Source organism: Cygnus olor, chromosome 14 (genome assembly GCF_009769625.2).
Source record: "Cygnus olor isolate bCygOlo1 chromosome 14, bCygOlo1.pri.v2, whole genome shotgun sequence".
In the NCBI taxonomy this organism is placed as follows: Eukaryota; Metazoa; Chordata; class Aves; order Anseriformes; family Anatidae; genus Cygnus; species Cygnus olor.
In genome coordinates this window covers 7142654-7170148 of record NC_049182.1, presented here as the reverse complement: position 1 = coordinate 7170148, position 27495 = coordinate 7142654, and the positions used below count along the sequence as shown (strand labels likewise).

The 27495-nt window shown below is 40.6% G+C and overlaps 1 protein-coding gene across 3 annotated transcripts in view; it reads right to left on the bottom strand.

The window, feature by feature from the left end:
* Nucleotides 1-27495, bottom strand: part of GALNT10 (polypeptide N-acetylgalactosaminyltransferase 10) — an 86215-nt gene that overhangs the window by 31418 nt on the left and 27302 nt on the right. For 2 of the 3 annotated variants that reach the window (XM_040573422.1, XM_040573421.1), the window contains exons 2-4: nt 13746-13848; nt 12748-12886; nt 9090-9256 (exon numbers count right to left, since the gene is read on the bottom strand). In XM_040573422.1, the coding sequence (XP_040429356.1) occupies nt 9090-9256; nt 12748-12886; nt 13746-13848 (409 nt within the window). Of the gene's footprint in view, nt 1-9089; nt 9257-12747; nt 12887-13745; nt 13849-24226; nt 24246-27495 lie in introns of those variants that run through there. The other variant, XM_040573424.1, reaches the window with a different exon arrangement.

The window sequence follows — 27495 nt, the reverse complement described above, 5'->3', positions numbered from 1 at the left end:
AACAGGCAACAAAAGTTTTCATGATATTTATGAATAGATGCTATGTTGAAAGAACGAGTGTCCCACTTCTTTATTGAGAAAATATCACTGCAATTAAATCTGTGCAGAAAATGTTTTAGATTATCGCTTCTATTTCTAAATTGCATTACCTACCAATTTTCTCAAACCGAAGAAGTTTCCACCTGTATCAAAGTCCCTATGTTAGAACAGCTACTTGGTCAATACCACTGAAAACGTTCACTGAAATAGCAGAAACTGTGATTACGAATAGCAGACATCACATACGAGCTCTGGCAAAGGGTGTTCGAATCACATTTCTAATTAGCTTCTATAGAGAAGCAGCTGTAAAGCATTAAAATGCTGATTTGCACCGCAGCTGACAGGTATCTAGATATTTTTGTCTTTTAGTAGATGAGGACACATACTTCAAGGTGAGGAGAAGAAAATTAAATCTGTTTTCCTGCAGCTTGCACTAATAGCTAGCTACATGCATTGGGTATCATAATAGCAAGCGATGCAGTTAGATTTATTTAATGAGCTGTAATGGAAAGCCTGCTCCTCAATTATTTTTTCTAAACTTTAGTTTGCCAGACATCCTTCACTACAAAATAATTAGCTCAGAAAGAGGTCAGAGTAAACTAGGCCCTTTTAATCTACCTCATCTCCTTTCCAGAAGGATCCTTCAGCAGTAGCAACTGATCTTAAAGTAATAAATACAAGAAGATGAAAAGTAAACCAGTGAGTTAATTTAGGCTGTCACAAAAAAAGCTCAATAAACAACTAAAATGGGCCCTCAGGTCCTTTAAAACACTAGAGAATATACTTTTAATACTCTCCAGACATTGCTTAATGAACAATGCAGTTTTTAGATATCCCTTTACGAAGGTACACACAGGTACAGAAACAGCGTTTGAAGACATTAAAAAATGAATACTCAAAAAGGAAAAAAAATAGAAAATTGAATCCCATCCACATTTCGTTGTGCATCCAAAGCAAATCTTATCAGTCGCTTTTCTGAAATATCCCACATCCATCAGACAATGGCCAGAGGTACAGAACAAATTACTTGTTTTCATTAACTGAAATTGGACAACTGCACCTGGCTTTATGCTCCTGCCTCCTCAGTGCTCACTATAGAATAGAATATTGCGTAGTCCACAAATTCACTACAACAATACAAACACTCTGCTGTGGTACCTAATCCACATAGGAGTTTTGGTAATAAACATCACATCTAGACTGTGGGTCACAACCACGTAAGTGACTTTGGAGCCTGAATTGTATTTCACTTGTAATTTTGTGCCACTACTGAGTGAGTGATAGTCAAAAGTCAAAGTCGTCATGAAAAAATTGCAAAGGTACTGGCTTCCATCAGAAGCATTTTAACATTGAAAGTCTTAGAACTTGATTGCAAATCTGAGGAATACTTAACTCCTTACACTGTGACTTCATGCACCTGGTAGTGTTAAACCACAAGACAGAGGACCATGCTGAAACTGGGCATCATCCAGAAGCTGAATTTTACTGACATACAAATATCAAAGAGTATGTTTTGTGATAATTTTATTCTAATGAAAGTGAAAAGTATGTTCTTCTCAGACTTGCAAATGTGTGTACCTAGAAGGACCAACCTGCTGCCACTTACCCAAGGGGAGATGTCACTGATAGCTATTTCAAAGCTGTTAGGAAAATCTAAATAAACCTGAGATGATTTGCAATGAATGTTAAGGGCAAAAAGAACCACCGCTTCATCCTGTAACTTAATTTACAAAAATAATCCTTTTATAAGTTGTTTGAGACAGTTTTCACAGCTTCTAAATGAGAATTTGAAAGAAACATTTAAGAAAAGGTTGTATAAAAACAGTTGCCTAAGAAGAGCTGCTTGTTCCCTCCCTCCCCCCAAATACTTCAAGGTTAAAAGCTTTAAAATAATCACATTCAAAATTCAGTACGAAAAACTGTCACCACTTTGTCCTAAGCACAGTCACTCTATTCAGAGATGTACTAACCAGATGCACTTTAGTGCATTTAAGAAGAAAAAAATGACTTTTACAGTGCTTGTGCCTAAAGATGAAAAGATAATCTCTTTAGCTGCATAAATCCTTTACTGTTCCATTTAAAGATCAAAAAGAATTCAGGTTTTAAACCCTTTTCTATTTCAGATACTAAGAGCATGATTTCTTTCAATTAAAGCCTGGCAGATGTGGTTAATGGAACAGAGTTGTATTTGCTACATACCTGATGCTGCACCAAATTACACATTAATCATCCCTTGCCTTTTCCCTTCAGTATGCTGTGCTTAGTGACATGCCCTTCAGGCCAAATTATGCTACTTGTGGTTCAGCCAAGTAGCCTTACCCACATTTGTTTTCCATTCAGATTATCCCATATGGTTACCTTCAGAATTACTTGTACTGCAATATAAATATTAAAAAGTCACGGGGACTTATCTTTAAAAGGGAAAAAGGGGATTTGGCTGCAGCTACCTTTGACACTCACTGAACAGATAAGCTCCAAGACTCCCAACAGGAAACTTTGAAGGAAGCTACAGAATGGTGGAGACAGCACAAACAGGGAAAAGTGACCAACCCTAGAGGGTGAGAGGACGAATGAAATGGAATAAATGTTGGTCAAAGGCAACTTTATCAGAGGTGAAGCCAGATGACATTGCTCAGGGAAAACACTCCTTGGACTCCTTTATTAAAGGGTCTAAAAGACTATTGCTGTCTTTCAAAGATGAGCAGTGGCCTCAGGTTGTATTCTGGGCTCACAACACTTAGGTGTCTTCCAACCATAAAACAGCCGCTATAATTCTTATTGCACACAGTCCTGCTGAAAAAAACAGCTAAGCAAAGAGCCTGTAAAAATGGCAAAAGACATTAAAAATGAATGAACAAAAACATTTTCAGAACTCCTAAATTTTCACAAAATACAGCTCAGGGGAACAGAGCAGTGGTGGAAGAAAGACGAAGTTTTAACCTGGAACCACCCTAATGATCCCCCAAGGGAAAATAAAATCCCATGCACCCTGCTTATAACATTTTTCTCCTCAAAATCTAATATAACTGAGTGAGCATGCCACATCCTGAAAGACTTTTTTTTTTAATCTCAGAGCCAGAAGGTTGATTTTGCAATTGCATTGTCATATTGGATTAAATATATTAAATTCATTCAAAATTGTTACTGCCTTTCAGTCACAGGTGCAGATTTTGACTGGCTACTGTAAAGAGGATGCTAAGTCTTTATGTATTGCCGCTGTACATACATACAACGCTGTGAGGCCGACAGCCCAGCTGAGCTAACACTTCCAGAACAACCCTGATGCTCTGAGACTGCAGCATTTTCAGTGCTGCCACGTTCAGCTTCAGCACTGTATCACCACAGTGCTTTGCAAGTAACATACGCTTCAGAGATGACTGATGCTGTGGTTCTCATTCTTCAACAAGGGACAACACTTGTACTAAAACACTGTCATTTACACAAAAGGAGTCTTAAAACTGAGTAAGAACAGGCTGTCAGGCAATATGCAAATAATCAAATGGTAAAATGTGATGCATATGAAATTTAAGCACTTAGCCACAATCACTGATTTCTGTCAAGCTAGACCATAAAATAAGAAATACCTACCCAAAGTACTTCTGAACCGCCTGTGTGAAGGTTTTCTTCTGCACGTAGCTAACCCCAAGTACCTGGCAAGATGTTTTTTTCAAATGACATTCAACAAGAGGTACAGCCTTCTAGCACAAGGTTTACAATACCTTGAATAATTTAAAATTTTCAATTACTGCTAAAGGTGAAAAGGTAAAAATATGACTTTTTAATTTAAAGGAAGGTCAGAAAATACATGATATCAGTTCGTTCCAGATAATCATACTAACACAAACATTTCTTCAATTTTTTGAGGTATGTCTTGCCTAGGCTGTTGCCTTTTGGTGACTCAACAAGGCAACTATGGCACTGGGGCATACAACGTGCTTCTGCAGCCCATTTTATTAGGTCTACTCTTCCAGTACATTTGGATTCCCTCATTTTGGAGTTTTTCTTACCTATAAAGGCATGTCAGCTTTCAATGCTGCCTCTCATAACATCCTTATGGACAAACCAATTGAAATATTTGCTAGGAAAGTGGACAGTGGATTGAAAACTGGCTGAGTTTTCAGGCCCTGAGGGTTGTAATCAACAGCTAGGGGGCTGGACAGTCACTAGTTGTGTACCCTAGGGGTTGATATCAGTGCTAATACCATTGAACATCTTTATCTAAGACCTTGATGATGGAACTCTGCCATGTTCTTTTAACTCACGGCTGAACATTCACGTAGCAAGAGACAAGGGCAGCTTTGCACTTGCTCATGCAAGCTACAAGAATTAGACGGAGACCAGCAATCCATTTTGCACAAGACACACTTGAGATGAACAGCTTGACTTCTCCCAACTGTAGATTCAGATTGTTCACCTAGAAACAGAAGCAGCCCCCGAAGAGCCACAAACTGCCTGTCTGCTATTCACTGCCTGCTGGCAATAATAAAACGCCAGAGTCGATACAAAAACCTGCAGTGTTACAGACTGACCTGCATTTCAACTTCTCTTCCCCTCCTCATTTCTATGATATAATGGAACTCGCTTACCGCTCAACAGCGTTGTAATTAAATAATCAAAAAGCAAACAAGTTTCACATCTGACAGTCCCCAGGAGAAAATTGATATACATGAAAAAAGCATTTTAGTTTACTTAGGGCCATTCTGGTAACAACAAGCTCTGAGGGATATAATTAGTATCCTCCAAGTCAGCATATGAAAAGGCTTAATTTAACTGAGATCAGAACTAAAGAATAGCCATATAAATGAAAAGCAAAGCCACAAATCCACGTAGGACTGCCACAACTAAGCATTTTTATGATCAGGAATTCTGAAGATATAATTTACATGTATAGCATTCTGATTTCTGCTTATCCAGAGGGTGTTATTTTGGACCACCATGATATAGCTGAGAGTCTTTAGCATGGGTCTTCAGCAGTTCTCCCTGGGATGCAGGAAAAAACAATGTCAGGCAGCTCATTTTTACTCTCCAAAAATAGCTACTGAATTGGCTTCTCCCTCTAATATAACCTATACTCTTCTGCATATTAAAGCCTGCCTATTGCTTTTAAATGCTTATGGTCAGGGAAAGAGAGTTGTTATATCACCAACATCCCCACAAACTTTGGGGGGAAAAAAGCATAAGTTATTATAGCAGTCCTACTGGGAATGCTATGTTGATAACAGAGACCAACTATAAATCGCCCCATAATATTTACTCCATTGCGACCAATGGCACATGCCGGATAGCAGCTTCTTTTAAACCAGATTATGAAGACCATCTAACAAGGGTATCCCCACAGACAAAGAAAGCCCAGTGTTAGCAAAGGCAGCTGCTGGAGGCAACAGCATGCCCTGCTGCTCAGGCAAACTGGACACTACTGCTGCACGGCATTAGACTGGTCCCACTGACAGCTGGGCTTTCCCAGAGCAACGTGGTTGATATGGAATCCAGCACTAACTTTGAAATAAGGCTCGATTTTGATCATTTGCTTTATATTTCAGACATCCAACAAAATTCCAGACAGCAAGTTGTTCCAGCACATTCAGATTTTTCATATACAAAGCAAAGGAAACATTTCAAAAGCATGACTTGTAAAGCTTTTGCTGCTTGCTGTTACGATTTGTTGTCATCAGGACAGCCTTTTTTGGCTGAAAAACATTTATTGTTAAAGGTCACAGAATTGTGTCTCAAACAAATTAAGAAATAAATGGCTGTTGACACTTCCAGAAGATGATTCATCTGTCCAAGAGCTCCAGTAATGAAAGCAACCCAGCTGCCTCTCAGGTATGCTGGAGAACACAGCAGCCGCCAACTAACCCAGAAATCTGTCTTCACTCTCCTGTCACTTTGTTAGCTGACTTCTCAACTCTCTTCATAACCACACCAAGAATTTCTTACTCTCAAGCTTGAAAACAGATGAAAAACTTAGGAAAGTCAGAAAACCACTGATGTGTGCAGCATACTTGCTACGTGATGTGTCTCCACATACTTCCTGATGTGTCTCCATACTTACTATTTCTATTATTAAGTCCTCTTTATGTGAAATAAAGATTCTCCGTGTATGAGAATTGACCAGATAGACAAAAAAGACTGATGGATTGACACTAATCACCACCTACAGAAACTAGTGCAATAGCAGAACAAGAGAGCAACACTAACAAGAGAACCCCAAGGGCAGCTGTGCAAATTCCAGTGCCTTTAACCCTAAACGCAGGTCAGTTCACAAGACGTGCTAGCAAGAGGGATACAGTTTCCTTGTTGGGGATAGCCCGGTTTCTGAAGGTTAGTCTTTTTAATGAGCTGTTAAAGTGCTAGAGGTCTGTTTAGACAACCTTCAATTGAAAGGCCACCAGGATGTACAGCAGAGTATATCTGATATTTTATCTTGTCTGGGTAATCTCTCGATTAAAAAAGTAATAGGGTTTTATTGAACGATTATTCTTCTCATCTTTTGCTATTCACAGAAGTTTACGATGACTGTTTACTGATCTCTTTGGGAAAGAAGCTGACATTTACTGTTCTTACCATGCTTCTATGATCTCAAACAGGCCCTCCAGCTATCACCATGTTCAACAATGGTTCTATAATTTCAGAAGAAAGATTGTTACAAATCTGTGGGACTAGTGTTTGAAACAGAAGCATAGCATTCCGCTTGGCAGACAACACAGAAGACTAATCATTTATGATTTTCAAAGAAAATCTCTCCTCACTATTAACTGCTCACCAGTTCTGTGGAACAGAGGTGGTGATGGTCATCAGCTCAGGACAGGAGATAAATAACCAGAGCAGTGATCTAACGGCCCATATCCAAGAATGTGGCTTTCTCAAGCATACATACGAAGTAAAAGTTTTCCCAGAGCCTCTGCTCCTTCACACAGCTCAATTTGAGGTGTTAAATTATCAGTTTTCAGGTCTTGGGTTAAAGCAAGACTTTAAAAAAAACACAAATTAAAAACAAACTTCTAACCAACAGCCTTTTGAGTCAAGATTATGTATTTAGGACTTAGCGCTCCTGCCTCCTGAAGACTAAGGATCTATTTAAACTCCAGGAGGCATGTGGAAGCCAGCTCCAGCGTGGTTAGGGAAGAACACCGACTGCTGGAGAAGGAGAAGCTGCCAGCAGGAAATGCCACGGTGCAGATACAGAACTGACAGCAGGGAAGGAAATATGCTTCATCCTAACCAGTAATTGTCTCAACATGCATAGATCAACTGAGCTAGCGGGAAAACATTGGTTTCAAAAAAAGGTTTTCATTAGCACACTGTGCCTGTGTCTCGTTCTCTTCCCTTCACAATTCAGCTCCCTGTCCAACACCAGCAGTCTTCTGTGTCCATCTGTAAACGGTTGCTGCATGCAAATCGATCTGAGCTACTTCCTGCAACCTTAGTATGGAAGATGGATGACTGACTAGAAGAGCTCGCATCTTGTCAGATGCAGGTGGAACAGAGCAAGAGGGACAGAAGGCATGTGCATGGACTGAGGAGGAGCGGAGATGGGAGAGCCATAGAAGTGCTGTCACCTGGCCAGAAGGACACATCTAGAGAACAAGGAAAACAGATCCACAGAAGACCAGATTTCATTACTTCTACTTTTCCCATAAGAAACTTGTTTGTACAATCCAGCTGTGGTTACTGCATGTCTAATTTGCTTCTAGACTGAGTAGCAATAAAGAGACCTTGTTGGGAGGGTATTTCATCTCCCAGCTTAGTCTGAAAATCCTCTAAAGAAATACTTCATATAACTGATTGATTTGTTCCAACCAGCATGCCTTGCTTGCAAACTAATTAGAGACATACTTTAGAACAAATACTGTAGCTAGTGGGTAGTGCTTATTTTAAAGTCAATAAAGGTCAGAACACTAAATACTCATAAGCTCATTTTAGGAGTTTCCTATGTGCCAGAATTTTGAAGATGCCTCCTTTAGTATCCATACAGAGTGCTTTATCCTCAGTTGTATAATCTCAGTGGCAGGACTCAAACTCTGCAGCTCGTAAAGAAGCTAAATAATGTTAGTAATTTTAATGGAGAAAACAGTTGCTAGATCTGACCATAGTCCCTTAAAGTCACTGTACCCTCTTCAACACAGGAGAGCCAACTATTTCACAGGGCTTTCAAATTCCACCTGATCTTAACAACTCTGCAATGTCTACAGGACAGACATCCATTCCTCTTTCACTTGAGTGCCTTTTTCACCATAGCAAGGGTGCAAACTACATGTTTTACCTCAAGACATAAACTAAATTCTATCTTTATTTAAATCACACAGCGTGTAAATATTTCAGAGAAAAAAAATCTCATCTTTCTGCTACAGAACAAGTACCTTCAGCAACTCCTAGTATACATTGCTGCTGCAACAACTAAAAATGGTTCTTCCATTTATGGTGATGTCTTATGGCAGCAGTTTTTTGTCTTCAAATGTAACGCTTAAACCCAATCCCAAATGATTACTCTTTGCTTGAGACCCCTCTCCCTATTTTGCACTAGGGTGTAAGTCAGCAAGGGAGAGCAGTCAAAGCTTTGGATGCTGCAGATTTACTTTCCAGGGGCACAACATTTAGGAGAAAAGCCAAATCATTGCAAGTCCAAGGTGGAAACCTTTTTATCAAGGTTTCTTTTCTGTATCTCTTTTCTGTACCTAGAAGAAAACATGATATGGAGGAGTGAGCTATTTCCCTCCCACCCCAGTTTTTTTTGTTTGTTTGTTTGTTTTTGAATTCTGAATGTCAAACACCTAATCCCGCTCAGCTGGTTCCCTCTTTGTGGTGTCCAAAACACAGGACAACCTATGCTATCAATAGCTAAAATAGCACAAACTGAATATGGAACATAATTTTTGCTAGACTTTTGGCCTTTAAAATATCCTGGAACAAGATTTACCTGAACTCTGCTGCTGGCCAGAAAGAAATCCTCTAGTCACCTTCCTTACACACCTGTTTGCAAGTTCATTGATCCCTTAGGTAGATAAGCAGAGATAAAGATAGGATAAAACGTTACTCGTGAATTATCATACCTCTGTCACTGAAGTCATCCACCAGCACTATCTCTGCTATCAGCTCGGGAGGGGAGCGGTTCAGGACGCTGTGCACTGTGCGGAGGAGAGAGGACCATCCTTCGTTGTGGAATGGTATGATCACACTGGTGTTCGGAAGCTTCTCCAGGTATAGTTTATTCTTGCAGCTGGACATAGATAGAATAAGGTCAAAGGTGGTGCCAAGAAACACTAACACTTCCATAGTAATTTCCATCAAGCAACTCAGTTCATCCAATTTATGTAACTGCCTAAAAAAAACACTTATTCAAGACAACACTGACCTGGTCTAGTTTACCTTGTTTTAAACACAAAGCACTGGAGAACTGGAATGAGACTGGAAACTCAGGTCCGCAGAGTCACCATATGGACCCCTCGAATTTGTGGGCATTCCCCCATGCCGTTAGTCTCCCTTAAGTCTGAAATAGGGGTAATGCTCCCTTCTCTTGCGGGTGTCTTTTCCAGATAGCCTCCCGAAGAACATTCAGACTAATGCAGTAAGTGCAGTGTTTATTTTCCTGCAGGTGCAGCCCTGGGAGTGGAATCTGAACTTTTTTAAACAGGTAAGACCTAAGGCCATACAAAGCACAGTTATAGTTAAAATTACCTAGCAGCTGTTCACTAGCAGGTAAATCTATTACATTCCCAAAACCCCAGTCCAGTGCAAAACAGACAGAGGTAAGTACATGAGCACAGATTTTTGGAACATGTTAATGACAGGGCTAGCAGGGTGGGCTGTCCTCTTTCCACTGTCACAGGAGAGAGGCCATCCTCCACTCACCGCCCTGCCACAACACTGTGCTTATCACATGAGAGCTGATTTGCAGAGTAGGATTTCAGCACACGCACAGCAGATTGCATGCACACAGGTGGTTCCCTCCCTGTTCTCAGAAGGGCAGATGGGAACAAAATAGCTCTGGCACTGGAAGCTTTTTCCTGGTGCCTTTCCCAGGGAATGGAGAAGGATACACCTATGTTATACAAGCCCAATAAATCTGTGATTACAGGAAGTGACTGTGGTGCCTGCGTGAAAGGACAGTGGCTTATTCTGGGTCTAATGAATTGTCTTGGGGTACTGCCAAGAGCTTGCAGGCTATGGCTGCAATGCACAGATTCAAGATGCAAAATAAAGCTGCATGGACTGCTTTCATCCAGTCCTTGGCATTGCAATCAACCTTCTTCTGAGGTAGCTACTATCTATAATTCTGTTACAGTATGAAACAAGATCCCCCAAATCTCTTCTAACACTTCTTAAACTGCAATTCTCATTTTCTGACTTGAACAAGTAGAAACTTTAGCTATTAAGTTTAACCATTAAACATGGAAAGAAACAGTTTCCTTCCAGCTATCACATCAGCAATTGCTTTACAAGACCTGTAAAATTAGTATTTAATATTAAAAAAAACAGAGGCACATAGAGGAACTATTAGCTGGGGAAGACATGACTGCTGAAACAAAAGGCTGCATCACCTGGGTGCACAAGGTAGATCCAGCATGCTCCTTTCCCCAGTGCCCTGCAGGTTTCCACATTTAAAAGCAGAGGTGAGGCACTGGTTCACACACATCCACACAGAACATCTCAGAAGCGAGCTGGTTCAGTGTCAGCATGAGTGTTTGGAAATCCACGGGATTTCCAGACCCTGACAGGCGACGCAAGCCAGCTGGCAGCTCTGCCCAGGCAGGGGAACACCGGCCAGAGCTCGTGGAGATAACAGGGCTCTCCCCTCTCCCGGGGCTGCAGAGCTGCACAGCAGCTCCAGCACCTCACTGCCGCAAACAGTGGCTGCTTCTGTCCCTCTCCAGGCCAGCTGTTGGGAAGAACCTCAACCATGGTTCCAAAGCATAGTAAAAAGGCAGGGCAGATCTCTTTTTTTCCACCAGTTCACCTTGTGCTTACACTCCCTTCTACCTCCGGGCACACTTCCAAACCTCTGAATTCCCATACTCTTACCAAAGATAAAAGGCTAGGTAAAACAAGTGCTTTAAAACACAGCTTGCTTCTTTCTATAGTGCTCTTTACGGACTTTACCTCAGCCAAACTTCATTATGAATTGCCCTGATCCAGCTCCCAAATAACATGAAACATAGCACCTCAAGCGTATCTTTTCTTTTAATGGGCAGGGAATGCACAACAGACCTTTCCAGTTGTGAATTCCTTTTACTGAAGATCTCCATTAAATGCAGCCCCATTCCCTGCCTACCTAATCCTAGCATCCATTATATACATGTTGTTTATCCTCATCTTGAGACCTCTGCAATTATAACTCACTACTTTGGGAGAAAGGATGTGTCAAACATCAAGCAAAACCAGCGGCAGCAGGATCATTAATCCCAGCTTGTGTTGGTGACTTAAGACACTTCACTTATTAATTTTAACTGGGGACTGGAGTCAGAAGTTTCACGTTTTTAAAAAGTTTAAATTGCAGAATTAGCAATGAGGAATCAGCAACTTTGTGAAGCACTGGGGAATGTAAGGTGATATATTAACACCTCAGGTGAGGAAATACTTGTATTGTCTAAAGCTTAAATTCTCAAAGCCCATGGCAGCCCCAAAAGGAAACTATTTAAGTTAGCAATCTCAAACTATGTCCTAGAATTTCAGTATTAGCGGACCAAACATCTTTAGTTACCTGAACAACCTCTATACTTAAACATTTCAGCTGTATGCCTAAAGCATTTATAGAGCTATACTCACTACGCCGGTTTATGGGTATACATTGAGAAAGGGTGTCAAGATAGAGTATATGGTTAGGTGGCTGTGACAGCTAAAGAGGAGCTCTCAAATGCCCAAATTATAAAAACCAATTTCTGCAAATTATACTTAATACATAAAGTAAATGCTGGATTCAGATTCACTAAGTTGTGATAAAAATGGCTTTACACAAAACAAGCTTTCACTCAAATGTCTAACAAGGCTTTCAAATTAAAGTCTGCAGTTTAAAAACCTCTCAGCTTTGTATCAACAAAAGTTAAACAGGTGAACTCAAAATCCAAAATTCAGTTGGAACTAGTTTCTACTTAAAAGCCCTGGAAAGGTTTTTAAGAGGAAGATGTTATTGCTGACAAAACTCTTCTTCACACAGAGTGGAGCTACCCCAGTCTTGTTCTGCTCTTAAAAATTTCATGGTCATTTCCAGCTACAGGCAAACCTAAGAACCAAACAGTGTTTAGTGACAAAGTTATTACCCAACTGTGCTTAGTGCACTTGTGAAGCAAGTCAGACGTTTACACCAGCTTGTACTATAGAGAGAAATAGCTCTGTCTTGTTAGCTGCTAAAAGTTGTTGGCTATGTCCGTGGGCTCAGGAACTGAACTGCCTTCTTCCTTCATCTCTTGCAACGTGACACCTCTTGTTTAAGTTCAAGATTCCTTTTGTGCAGGGCTGCAAGATTTTAGTAATTTTAACTATTTTGGAATTGAAAGTCATTTTTTTCCTGGTTTGTCTCCCCCATTTCCCATTGCAATTATTACACACTGTCCTTTATGAGTAAGACAGCAGTGCCAACAGGCACCCAGCTGTGAAAGGCTTGTATTTGACAAAGATACAAAAGACCATAAAATAAAGACAGCACACTCTTGCAGATGTGGTAATTTAGAGCTTGTAAACTTTCACTTGTTGAAATGTAAACTGTGTACTCACTTTGGATGTCTGATGTCTGGAAGGGAACGATTCAGAGAAATTTTATCACTCACAAAGATATTAAAGCCATTTTCCCTGTATGCCTGGTCCACCCGCTCTGCATCAGTCATTGGGTAAGGTTTTCCCTGTTCTCCATTTCCTATAGACAGAAAGTAAACATGCATCGTTACTACTAATTGGTGCTTAACTGGCCAGAAACTAATCCATATATCAAAAGGACAGCAGTTATCTTATAGCCCTTTCAAAACTCCTTCATTAGGTCTGTGCTGTATGTCATACTTAGCACTAGGTGAACCATATCAACCTAACAATTTTATTTGATAAGAGATTTTGCTACAAACGACTCAGCTGTGGAAATCATACAAGTTAGTCTTCCTTCTAACATCAGAAACAGATGAAGGGGCTATGGCAATGCTGGGGAGGATCTATAGAACATTTTTTGTTTCACAGCAGGAAGAATACATATGGTTTAAATACCTCGATGTTGCTTTTTTCAGCACAGATGGATATATATATTTAACAACCTGAGTTCTTGTACAGAGGAAGAAGAGCCCTTGCAGACACACCAGTGTAAAGCTGTGATGCTCAAAATGGACCCTTCTATATAATGCAAGAGAAAATCCAGGACAATGGAATAAAAGTTGAATGAATGTTATGATCAACAACATTTTTCTTACACCTCTTTTCTTTCTGGATCCCTTACCACTTTTGGGAAAGGCTTCGTTTTTTTTTTTTTTTTTTAAGTAAGCTTCTAAAAATCAATACTGTACCTATCCTAAAAATACCAGAATGTTATCAACATCCTTTCATCTCATAATGGTTATTTTAGAGTTGGTGGAGGCAGCTTTAACTGGGATTACCATGCAATAACTGTTGCATCATGCCAACAGCATCTTGACCCTGAAGTTCAACAATATGTTCTGCGCTCAGACTACTAAGTAAAATCAAACTGATGTACAATCTGTATTAGAACATGCACAGTAATTTTAGGTACATACCCACACGCTCTAAGTCCCTCCTTATGGCTTCTTTGTTATGCCAGTCCTTTTTCCTTTGTCCATCACCAAAGTAAGGGTCTTTCTTTTGCCTCACGTACGATGCCTTTTAAACAAAAGATTGGATATATTACAAAAAAAACAAAAAACTTGTGAAACATTTTTTTGATAGCCTCCCACTTCCTGTAAGAGAAGACAATACATCTTCCTCAAGGTCAGACTCTCACAAGCAGGCAGTTTTTAACCCTGAAAGGGATGAGGAAGAAAGCAAGTTTTGCTTGCCTCAAAACACTACTTTATCTATAGCTAAGTGATTTTTTTTCCAAGCGCAACATCATGTATGCAGACCAGTATTCTTAATCAGAGAATCTATTAAAAGCTCCCATTTTCATTTTGAAAACATCTAATACATCTTACTTCCTATTTAATTAACAATACAGCTTTAATAGGTGACCTATTGCAGGATCATTATTAATGAGCACACTACTATACCTGAACAAAATAAAAATAAGATTTAAAAGGTCATTTATTAAGACTCTTGCTGCTCAACTTAAAAGCAAGTTTCACATGAGGCATGAGCCTGCACTGAATGCAATTAGAGCTGCTCTTTTCATGATGTTTTTCCTGAAATTCAAAAGCAATGAGTGCTTTGGGAACAAGTTAGCAAATGAAAGATGGGGTGAATTCTGGTTCAAAGAGACTATGGCGTGTGGAAATAAAACCGCGATACATCTCTAAAAGCACTGACATCCCCAGAAAACAAGGGAGATACATATGTATACATATTTTAAATAGGATTTAGGATCAAGAAGAGAACATCTCTAAGAATGAGAATTTTTCTCTTTAATTCATGTGACTTGCAGAGCAAGCTCCACAGACTACAAATTTCTATAAAGAAAAAAAGCTAAAGCAGGGAAGTACTCAGAGGGCAAGAGGCTTCAAGTCTCACTCTAATGGGTCAATCAAACTAAACCACCACCAATAAAAAGCAACAGCTGGCATAGTAACCTTGCAGGGTTATCAGATAACTCTGGCATTAAAAGCACAGATGCCATTTGCTTTAATAAACTACAAACTCGTTATTTTCATGCCTAGATTTGTCTTGCACAAGTAGGGCATCTGGGCATTTTACTTGCTATTTCGCTCCCTTCTGTCTGCTGGAGCACATCTCACTGCAGTCTGGCAGACAAGCTCTGCTGAGCCTTGCTGTGAAGGTTTTGCAGGTTATCCCTGTCAGAGCATCCTTTATCTATAGCCATCAGGAAAGGCACGCTGCTAGTGCTTTCTTGACTCCAGCTCAGCACCGTCCGTATTAGCTTACAACACCATCAAAGACGGATTTAAGCTAAGATGTCCAAGTGAAGTAGAGAAGCTGAAGGTGCATGCTCTGTTTGCTTGGTTTTGGGTGGTAACCCTTAGCAAAGGAACTGCACAAACAGCGTGAGTTGTGCTGGCTGTATTACCAGGCCAGAGGGTAATAAACAAGTGGTGCACAAGAAATAGAGCTCAACCTGATTAAGAGCTGCCCTATGAACCATTAGAACTTGCTTGGGATTTTCTTTTCCAATTCAAGAGATTAAAAATCATTCCAGATCCTTTCAAATCAAGGATCACAGAGTGATTTACACTCAGCTGCTTGACTTATCTGGCAAGACATTTTACAGACCTGGCAGAAGTTGAGTTTCATCCAAGAAACCAGACACTCGGTTACACATATCAACGAGTATCAATATCAGAGCATTTCCCTTCCTGCAATTCAGATCTACTTTCACTGCAGGAACACTGATGGGCACTCGAAACGGACAAGGAGTCACACAGCTACTTCTCAGCGTGAAGAACTATTACTGAACTTCTACCTGTGTCACCTGGAGCTAACAAGGATATTCTCTGAAAAATATTCATGACACAAAGATGGAGGGAAAGGAATTTCTCAGGGCTTCACAGGGAGAGTGAGACCACACTATGGGATAGGCATAACAGTGGTGAAAACCAGACAGCTGCCAGTAAAGGCTGGTTATCAGGAAAGGGCAGTTATACCCAGAAGAAGTGACCACTTCAAAGAAAAAGCACGGTGGAGTTGTATTTAGATGGTATATCTGATTTCTTTCATTGTGCCCATCGTTATTCATCTTCATCATCTGTTCCTTTATTTTCCACCTGATGAAGTTACCTGAATCAAAACTGATAGCTCATTTTACATTAATAATCACTGCCCCTTTAGCCTATTAATTCTACTCTTCTAAATCTTTATTTCTGTTCAAATACTGAAATCTGTGGTGTACTTTCCCAAATTTCAATCTGCACCTATTAGGACACAAAATTAAGATTGTCACCAGCAATCTAACAACTTCAATTCACCTGTTGGCATTTGCTGAGGGCAAACAGGTTTTATAAGAGGCACTGCAAGGCCTCACCTAATCCCAACTCGCAGGAACAGGACAGTGCAGCTCCAGAGCAGCAGAGCTGTGGTGAAGCGGCACACCATCCCTTCCTGGAAGGGCTTCTGACCATCGCTGAACTCGGATATAAATATCAAACTAAACTGCATAACTGTCCCATTAAATACCGCTGTTCTTACACAGATTTCTACACATATCACCTGTTGTTACAAAAAAGTATGTTTAAGTGTGAAAATGAACCCGTGCACCAGGAACCAAATGTGAAAGAAAAAAGTTTCAATAGTAATGCAAATTGAACACAGTGGACAGCAGCACGCCTCGGGGAAAAGAGGAAGCATAAAGCTTGTCCTCAGGTCAGTCTGAAGCTGGTGTCAACAACATGATCGGAGCACCTTGAAAACCAGTGGGTGCGTGCCCAGACCAGCCATAAGGCTGTCTGTTCCCCAGGTCTCCCCATCAACCCCACTAAATATTCCACAGCACACGCTACCATTTCTGTGAGATTTGCACCTTTGTTTTACAAGATCTCTGCTTTGCCAGGCGTGTTCATGGGTCCCTCTCCTCCCCAGGATGCTCCCGTGCCAGCAGGAGCCCTGGAAGGCCTCACACACCACACCTTCCCTGCCAGCAGCCTTCTGCCAACCTCCCGCACACTCGGCTTGTGCAGAAGTGTCATACTGGGCACAGGAACAGCTGGCCAGTTTGAGAACTCAATATTTTAAAGTCTTTTGTCTGCTCTTTATAGCTCTCCGGACTGGATCAGCAGTACAAGGAGAATGGCTTACAATGCCACTGCCCGTTCCGCCATTTGCTGTGTTTCAACACTTGTAAAACCTGCTACCTGCAGTTACCCTGGAATTCCCACCCACCACTATAAGGCATTATAAGGCTGTCTAGGGGCTAGATCTAACCAGAAATATAGAGTGCAGCTCAGAGCCTTGCAACACCACTGTGCCACCCTATGCCAGATGTCCAAATCTCTACAAAGCAAGCAGGGGACATCAGGCACAATGAAGAAAAGGGAAAAATCCCACAAGCAAAAAGACGTCCAAGCTGACAAGAAGCTAGGAAGAATGTTTTACATCCCACCTCTCCTTGGGACTTCAGCACCTTGAACCAGAATTGCAGAAGCACCTCCCTCCCTTCCCTTTGACTTGCAGCCTGTAAACATCCCTTAGAAGAAGCTACCCAGGTGGATTGCTCTCTATCTGAAATACACTAAGAAGGAAAGGTGGATCTTGAGCTCCCTCACACAACAGCTCAGGAGATGGAAGACCAGTTCAAATTATACCTCGAAGGACTCAGACCAACATCTGCACAAAGCCTACAGAAAGCACCTAACTCTCACGAGGACAAGGAGCAATCTAAAAGCCATTAAAAAGCAGTTTCAGCCTCCTTGCTCAGGGTGAACATCTTCAAGTACTGGGCTGGAGCTGACCTTGTGCTTGTGTTTTCAATATGAGATACTATGAATAGAGAAATAAATTTTCTGCACAGCTTCGAGCCATTGTTCATAGAGGTCAGCAATGTGCATGTAAATACCTGCAGAGCAAGCAAACAAACCTGACACGACAGCATGCCATCCTCCAGTTCTATTAAAAAAGAAGAAGCCACAGAGACTGCCACTGCATTATGTGGAGTCCAAATGAGGCATACGGACAGCAGGAAGTCTAGTAGAGACATCACGTCTTGCTCTCAAATTTATGCGTAAAAATCTTTGAGTTTGGCTAAGCTAAGCTGGGTCAAAGCCACACGTCAAGAGAAAGACTTCAGGAATTTGCAAGCTTCACATTAAGGATGAGGGGAAAATGACGGAGTACAGACATCAGTCATTCAGACCTTTCCAAACTACAGTACTGGGCTTTGGAGAGACGGAATATGAGTTATTTATCCTTAAGTCCTGTACAGAGCCTCTTCCTAGGCTCTTGCTCGTGGAGACTGGAAAGGCCTGACTTTTCTCCACATTAGCACTGGCGAAGGAAAAAGAGGTCTGCACAGCGTGACTCATCTGTTCCACTGCCTTCAGTGCTTACAACATTACTGCCCTGTACAAACGAAGCCAGACAAAAGATTCACACAAGATAAACACGATATTAATCTCCTTTGGATCAACATACCTTTCTAGAAGTACCTTTTCAATCTTTAAGGCTAGACGTAGCTGCAGATGGCCATGACAGACATGCTGCATTGTGGAGCTGTTTTAGCCTTGGGCAGGTAAGCTACATGAGTCAATACAATTCAGAAATGCTCCACTAAATTTAATTCAACTTGGGTAAGTGTTAAAAGTTTAAAATATTTCTTTTAACTGTATCACTTGTAAGCAAGCTTATAACACTTACATTGGTTTCACAGGTCACTATTAAAGCATTGTATCCGAAAAGCCTGCTGTGAGTCACTGACAAGTTCTGTCAACAATGTCTGAACATTAATTTTGAAGTGACTTTCAGTGCTAGAAAACGAACGTCAGTGTCTTTGCTTCAGTGAACTTGCCAGCACCCACGATCAGCGTACCCCTGAAGGGAAGGTGCAGTCGCAGCAGTCTGGTAGCAGAGCATTTTGTGCTAGAAATCACACTTTGAAAACCAACTTAAGCAGACTACTGAAAAAAGTCAATGCAAATGATAAACATTTACCTTCCCCCCCCGAACGCAATTTTTATGCTCATGTCATCACTATTAGCAGAGCAGTGTGTAAAGGTACAGGCAGCATGCCACCACTGTCACGGGGAATATGTGCATATACACCCAGTCTCCCTCATTGTCAAAATGAGCAGGTTGCTGACACTGACATTATTTTGGAAGCTTTTTTTTTTTTCTTAAATTTTATGTCTGAGCTCTAGAAATCCAGACAGCACACATGGACCATAATGTTACTTTTTTTAGTGGTTTTCTTCAAGGATGCTGCATGGGATTTGACTCATTTATGCAAATTAAATAACTTGATGATACTCCTTCAACAGAAGCTCTAGACGGATATCTAAGCAATCTGCAAAACACAGCAAGTTTTCTAGGACCGACTTGCCTTCACTATTAAACAAGCATCTCATTTGTGGGGAGCTAAGTCTTACCTGGAATACTGCATTTCACGTAAGTTTTCACTTTTATCCTTTTTTCCCATTAATTCTGATTGCATAGTAGAAGGCCTAACATTTTTGTCCAAAACCCACCAGCGCAATCCCCTCCTTATCTGTATTTTAACTGTGAACTACAATAGCCATTGTTTGAACACTGAAGTTATCTACTCTGCACGGTTAGGGTAAATTTGCATTAAGGATCTGGATTTCTGTCCCTATAAAACAGGTCAGCAAACAGAAGTACCAGGCTATAGACTTTGCAGTTGTGTTTTTCTCTAGCTTAGCTTCTCATTTTGCAAAAATCTGTTCATTTTTTGAAATGGTCAGTTGTAAACAGCAAAACAAAGAGGAGATTTCAAAGCCTGAAAGGTTTATTGCAATCATCTAGTCAAGTTATGTAAGTGCATGGGCCATTGAATTTTATCCATTAACTCCTAGAGCAAGCCCATAACTTCTGTTTCAGCTCAAACACATTAACTTTTCCTTAAAAACTGGAAGCTGTTTACCACTAAGTGATTACTTCTCCAGCAATACCTTAAAATAATCTCCTGCCTGCTTCCATTTTTTTTTTTAAAGTAAAAATGAATTGAAGTAGAAAGGCATATTAAACAATAAATTGGAAATGGATTTAGACAGATTGCTGTAAATAAGCCCCTTCTGTTGTCTACCATGCTGTTACTTAACATGCCACCAAAGGAATCGATCGGCGTTTAAACACCAAACACAAAAATGGAATTTTTATCTTTTCTGTAATCACTATTTAGTGTGCCAGGCTCCAGACAGAATACGAGAAGAGTGGATGCAGATGTAAGCCAAGAGCTTTATATACAAGAAGAAAAAAGATTTGTTGAAGTGCATACAGCTAATCATAATGCTGTATGGATTTCAAACCCTGTTCAAACATTTATTCTGTTGAGTTTTCTTTTATTTTTTATTTTTTAAACCAAGTAGCTATAATGAGACTCAAGGAACTACGATCTTCAGATGTTATTAAAAGGATGGCAGTTTCACCCTAAGTCTCTCCATTTATCCTAGCAACTCAACAAAGATATCTTGCATTTATACCTTACCAAATGCTGAAGATGACAAAATGATCCAGATAAACAACAGGGAAAGGGAGGGCACGTAGAAACCATTCTTTTATTTATTAAAGGAAGTTTTAGCCTGAGGCAGAGGTAGGTAACATACCTGTGTGCTAACTTGAGCTAGGTCAAAAATATTGAGCAGAAATTCACTGCAAGAGTTCAGTTTTGATTATAACTCCATAAGCACTCCAGGCAGCCACTAGATATTTTAAACCAGCAATTGACAGCATACACACACAAAAAAGGTGGGATTTCCTCCTGTATTGTTAATAGAAATTGAGCTTCTAAAGGCCAGAAGGAAGAGCATTTCACTTCCCAGACAGCTGTGCCTAAACTACACAAGGAAAAAAGGGGACATGGTTCAGAGGTTCCTCCCTTTGCTGCTGACACCACCAGCCAAAAAATTCTCTGCAGCACTCTGAACATTTCACAGTGCTAAGATGCTATCATTTCAAAATCTATTCGCTGGCACAAGCTGCAGAGCTGGCAAGTTGCAATTATTAAGGGCCCAGCGTGCAGACTGCTCCATCATTCCGGAGGACACAGTGCAAGACTCAAGAGCACGCACTTTGTGTGCAGCCTGTCATGAGCCGTGCCCCAGCAAAACAGAAGAAAAACACAAAACCTCACCACCATGCAACACCAGCTTCTCTCCAGTCTTCCAAATCCTGGAAGACAAACAATTTTGGAAGGAAGGAAAGCCTACGTTTTAATTATTGTGGGACCATGCACACGAAACGTTGGTAACCCTCTCATAAATAAAGTTTTATTGCACCATGGAGAAAATTTATTTTATTTTATTTTTCTTAATGAAATTTGATTATTCACGTGTTGAACAAATAGGTATAGCACCCATGCAGTACAAACAGCCTCCATCCTTGGTACTAGCGTGAAAATAGCTGCGATTTTCAGATCTAAAAAAAATAATAAAGTATTTGCAACATCAGTTGGAGGCACTCTTCCTGGGTCAGGAAGCCAAGCATAACCTTGGTCAGTCGCAGCTCCTCACTTACTGGAACAGGAGATAGCGTACTACTAGAAAAAGGAAGCTGCTAAAAGCTTGTCCTGCATCCTACCCAAGTGTTTTCAAAAGGTTAGTTTTTGAAGCTATTTCAGTCCATCAAAAATTTAAAAGCTACATTAATATAATCCATATCTACAGCATTTCAGGAACTGTTAAAAGGCAAGGCAGAACTAAATGGCAGCACATCATGCGGAAAGATTAAGTGCTTTCAAAGACAAAAAAGTCAAGTACATCTTCACAGCTATGTAGTGACTCAGATCCAAGCAACAAGTCTGAATCAGATCTAGAGGTTCCCTGCAGAATGCCAAGATCCTACAATTTGGCCATCGTGCTCTTCTCTCCCACCAGAAACACCACTAAAATTGAAATCCATATGTTCGGATTTGTGCTGTTCTTTGAGACAGTCACACTTCAGGGTATGGAGATAACTTGCCTGGGCACCTTCGGGAAGTAGAGCCAGATCTGCTGCCCGTACTCCTGAGCAGTCCTTATCCTGTGTCAGCTAATTAAAGCACAGCTGAACCTGAACCAGCTGAATGAATCCAGTGCTCCGGGACAGAGCAGAGCCTTTACGGCAGAATACCCAGGGACAGTTGGTAACTGTTTGCAGAGCTATTATAGAAATAATTTCAGGATTCTTTCAAGAGGCCATGCATGCTGTAACTTGGTGGACAACACGGCCTACTGCTTAAGTATTACCCAATTATAGCTGACACAGTACTTTTTAATGCAGAAAGCTTTTTGGATCAAGTGCTAGGGTAGTACTTTGTTGAACCAAAACTTTCCCCCTTTTTACATTCCCTCATTTAAGTTTTATTCGACCTCAATTGCTGAAAAGCCCTTAGCACAAAGGAATGTTTATCTGCAGAAACATCCTGGTTTATCAGCTGATTAAAATCTAAAGACATCAGCTGAGGACAGCGATATGACATCCAGCTTAGTCATCTCTCTCTACCAAATACTTTACACTTGGTTCTTCACTTACCTTTAGAAATAATATTACAGTTTTGCAGTGTTTGCGGTTCTAAACCTATTGTTTGATTAATTCAATCCGAGCCTCCAAATGCACAATGCCTTCTCAAAGTCAGTGCACACAGCAAATTCTTCCCCAGGTTTTAGAGCATACCTGATAGTGCAGCACAGTTTCAGGCTCAAGATTTCTTTCAGCTGTCAAAAACCCAGCTGAAACATTTTTAGACTTTAGAACAGGCCTCATAGCTGTTGTGCGCAAATTAAAGCACTCGTCTTTTCTGTTCACTTAAACATTTAAAGCCCTTGATATCAGCAGAAATGCTGGATTTCCCACGTAGTAGCACGTCTAAGGGTTCTGCTCAAAGTCGTGGAGTAAGCTCCTGCGGGCATTTAGTTGCATCAGAAACCTCCTCATTTTCCCCCTCAAGCGACAGGCACAGGTTCACTGACCTTGCTTTAACATACAGCAACACATTATAAGTTTCCTAAACAAGAGTTTGCTCCCTGGGCCATCCTCCTGTCGAGGCTGGAAGCACGATGTTATTCACACTGCCTGAGGTACTACTACCACGATGTGCTTTGACAGCGAATACACAAGGTATGAGGACTTATCTAAGTCATCTCTGAACTGCCATCCAAAACAAGATTACAGCCTTCCCAACTCTCTTCTCCATCCCTTTCTGCCGTACATGCTTTCTGTAATCTCTGACTTACAGACTATGCTGCATAAGCAGAAACACTTGACTAATCTGCATTATTCTTTAATAAAAACGCTGGATATACGACCTGTTAATTCCATCATTTCCATGAATTCCCTGTACCCTAAGTAGAAACTCCCAATCACTTTAGAGGAACATTAGGCCAGTCAAAGATTGCTCAGATGAACACAACTTCCAAGTATTTTGAAAATTAGCAGAAAACCATACCATATATCATACACACATCATATATCATACCACATCATATATCATACATATATAGCAGAAATTCAGAAATCTCATGACTGATATTACAAAGAACATAGCGTACCATCCTCAGCATCAATACTACACAAGTGAGATTTACAGTACGCGGACAGCAAATACAAAATTACAAGTAAGCTAGGTACTGCAAGTAGTTGGACCTGGTAAGTACGTGACTGCAAATTTTACTTTGTTCAGTTTACAAAAAAAACATACGTGACTGGAAAGGTGGAAGAGTTACCACAATTGCAAATTTCATTAAATGGAATGGTCCTGAACAGACTTTGGGAAATCCTAGTGTAACTGTTGAAAAAATTGAGATGGCTGCTAAAGATCCAACAAACTGAAGTGAGAACAGGACAAAAATCTATCCAGTTTGACAAATGTATCCATTACAGAAATCTACCTAGATGTCCAGAGAGAGGTCTAAGTATTTTCCTTCAGACTGATACACCAAGATAAAACCATGCTGCACAGATCTCAGTTTTGAGACTTTCCAATGTGCAAACTATGCTACTACGATGCATCATATTTTGTGATAAAGACAGCCACTAGTAAGACAAGAGACTGCACTATAAACATGTTTTCTTAGTAGGAGGAACTAGGCAGTTTGAAAGCTTGCTGACTGTGATAGTTCAAAAAAAAACACACAAAACAGAAGTGATCTGGATTTTACCTGGAAAAATACACAGAGCATTGCTGCTCCCCTAGCAAGCAGCATATGAAGCTTAGAAATTGCTTTTCCCTTAAAAATTTTGAAAGATACTATAAAGAAGTCTGTATTTTAGCTTTTTTTTTTTTTTTTTTAAATTGAGGCTTTATCCATCACTCAGAGTCACACAAAATGATAGAAGTATCTCCTATCAGGAACGTGTGGGGAGGCACGATGTGACCAGGAATGACAACAACATCTGCCAGCAAGTCAGACTCAGCACTGGGGGATGCCAAGCAGCCACCAACCACGCTCACCTGCTAGCACAGGAGAGGATCCCCAGACACTGCCAGCTCACCCTCCTCAGCAGGTCACAGCTGCAGTCTAACAACAAACTGTCACTGGAAATGCAGATGGGTGACACAGGACCTCCCGAGCTTTTCCTACTACAGACACCTGCTGAATAAAGTCCTAGGCCCAAAGGACTCTAAGAAGAACCTAAGACATCAAAAGGCTTGCAGGTATTTTCAGAGGTTGCTTTTTCACATTACCATCTGCTACCAGTAACTTGCTAATGTAATACTTAAACATCACTGGAATAAAGTGATTCTAACCAACTCCAATAAAGCAAGGAGAACTGCACACATTTGTTTTATTTTCCACATTCCTCAGTCAGTAACTTCAGTGCTGACTCTACTTTCCTGCCTTCCAGTTACTGCTCAGCCAACAGTACCTGTCACAACCACTGTGACAGCTGTGGTTTAGAAAAAGCCTCGGTTTTAATTGAACGTGTTTATCACTATTACTTCAGGTGGTGCCTAACCAGGTTTTGCTCCCTAGTTCATGCGCCTAGCATCAGGCTCAAAGCGGCATTTTATTAGTAGCAATGCAGTAAAACCCCATTTTGCCGTTGTTTAGAACAGAATAGCACTATTTTCCTTTTAGATAGTTCAAGAATTTTAAAGGAAAATTTTCTACCAACTTCCTGGCAGACTTGATGCTTCTTGACAGCGTTATGCTAAACTGAAAACATCAGCACTAAAAGGCAACATTTTACACGCCTCTTCTTCCCAACAGGTTATTTAACTGCTGGTTCAAACAACAAGCACACTGCATTTAGCAATAGCAAATGCACAGATCGATGCCAAAATTAATCACGCTCCTCTCACCATCAGACTTCCTGCTATTACATTTGTTACTCAAAAAACATTTGAGCCATCCTCAAGCATCCAGTTTCCCCGTTTATGCTGTCAGTTCCTCTGATATACTCGTGTTTTGTTTGCATTGCCAAGTTCTCCCTGAGCAAAAGGCAGTAAATAGAGTCGCTGCCCTTGATGGCAAGGAGTCCTGCTGGGTGCTGCAGAGCGGAGAGGCTGGCCAGCAGCTGTAGGAGACTTGTAGTCAGAGCATTCCTGTAAACAGCTTTCTCTTTCAAAAAGCACGAGCCACTCCTGGAGATCAGGCAAAAGCTACATTATCCCACTTGGGACAAAAGGTAGAGCTAACTTAGCTAAAATTAACTAATTTCTGTCTTCAAACACCTTCTAGAAAACCAAGCCATCACTGATGGGTTACAAAGACTTGCAAGAGTCTGAGCCTGGTTAGGGTACAATAGGAAAAAAGAAATTGAATCTGGTAAGATAAATTGGTTGGGTCTGGGAGGAAGGCTGTTGACAGTCTGGGGTCAACTCAGAGTTGCATCCAACTGCCTGTGTAAAATAGATGAGATTCCCAGTAACTGGAAACGCACAAGCACAGCTGGGGCATTAAGGAAAAGAGGGGCTGGGGATGCAAAAACTATGTACATGTACAGGTGACAAATCACTTTTGGATTTCGCCTAAAGAGTGACAAACAAGTACTATCTATAGCAGTGTCAGGATGAAAACTAAAACATACAGCTTCTTTTGGGACAGATAACAACTCTGCGAGAGAAGACATCACTCCACTGAGCAATGCGAACGTGAGTAGGCAGCAGCCTTGTTACTCTTGATATCCAAATTGCAATTTACCCAAATTTAATCAAGACCTACACGTTTTGATGCAAACATCCAGGTCGTGTCAAAATTAGGTTTTGCAGAACCTTTCTAGACTCTGTGAAATTACCTATCGATTTCAGTAAGTGGATAAAAAGCATGTTTAAGTCTGCTGATGTTGCCAGCAAAGTGGAGAACAGAATTAGAATCCTGAAGTGGTCCTGACATAACCGAAGACCACGTCAAAAAATTGGGATACCATTCAAAGGGTAAACAAAAAGGCATTAACTAAACAAATGCAAGATATGAATCACTTATTATGCTGTTCAGCAGCTGTTTGATCATTTTGTCATGGGTGATGACAGATCACTGACTCTATGATTCTTTCCTACTGTTCAAGAAAAATTTCATCCTGAGATATCATACACAGAAGCATGTAAAATTATGGGTGCTGACTAGGGCAGAGACTACTGGGTAGACCGGAAGGGTAAGCATTACAGAAAGTCCTCTCGCTTTTCTAGACTGCAGCAAGAAATGGAAAAACATGAGATTAAAAGCACACCACAGCTGGAATTGTGGCAGATGCTTTTCAATCACATGAGAAATTAATGTGTCCCATCGCAGGCCAAAAGCTAGACTTTGAGGAGTCTCATTTTACCACAAGGGTCTTAAGGGAGATCTCACACAGTGAGAACACCCAGCTCTGGTAATCTTCACTGACTGGCTTCTGGAAGCTTAAAATAAGCAAGGGCTACGGCACTTGGACAATCTCATGAGCATCCAGCAGGAATCACACTAAAATGTACCACAATGCTTTCCATTTTCCTAGATCTACTCTAGCTTCTACAGCACAGAACTGTATTCCAAAGAAACTGAATTATTTGGAGCATTTACCGTCCTTCAGTATCATTACAACAGCACAGGATTTAGCCCTATAATAAAATCTAAATTCTCTTCTCTACAGCACATAGCCTGACCTCGCTGTAATGAAGCTCCGTGGGACTGAGAAAAATTGTTGTATAGGATGACATTCTCTGCAATGGAGATTTTGTAGCTTGTTGTGCTAGAATAAAGTAACCAATCTGACTTGAACACATTATACCTAGTTTGTTTTATGAGTCTCACTTCATACTGAAGGAATACTGTTTAAGCGTGGACAAAAAAAATCAATAAAGAAATAAAACACGTTTGTACATAAGATACTGAAGAGAATGGCCTACATAAACTCCTCACATTTGCTTACGTGTTTGTTCTACCAAGTCTTATTAAACAGGCAAAAAAGTTCGTTCTGCTGGGACTATTTTAAATAGGGAAGGCTATTAGCAGGTCTTGTCGAGGTGCAACTGAGCAATTCACTGTATGCACCATCTCTCGTGTCCTCCTAAGATTTATGGTGTAACATCTCAAGGCAAAAACAGTGCTGGTAAAACAGTGCTACTGCACAGCTTACGTGAAGTGCACAGAAACATGGTGCTCTTTTACCTGTCTGGAAGAATTTTAAAGGTAAACATCTAATTTTTTTTAAAGCCTTCTTTCAATGAGAGCAAGGAGTGAGGCATATCCTTTACCCCGGATTTTGGGTGTTTCCAGAACAGTTGTTCCGAGTAGTATT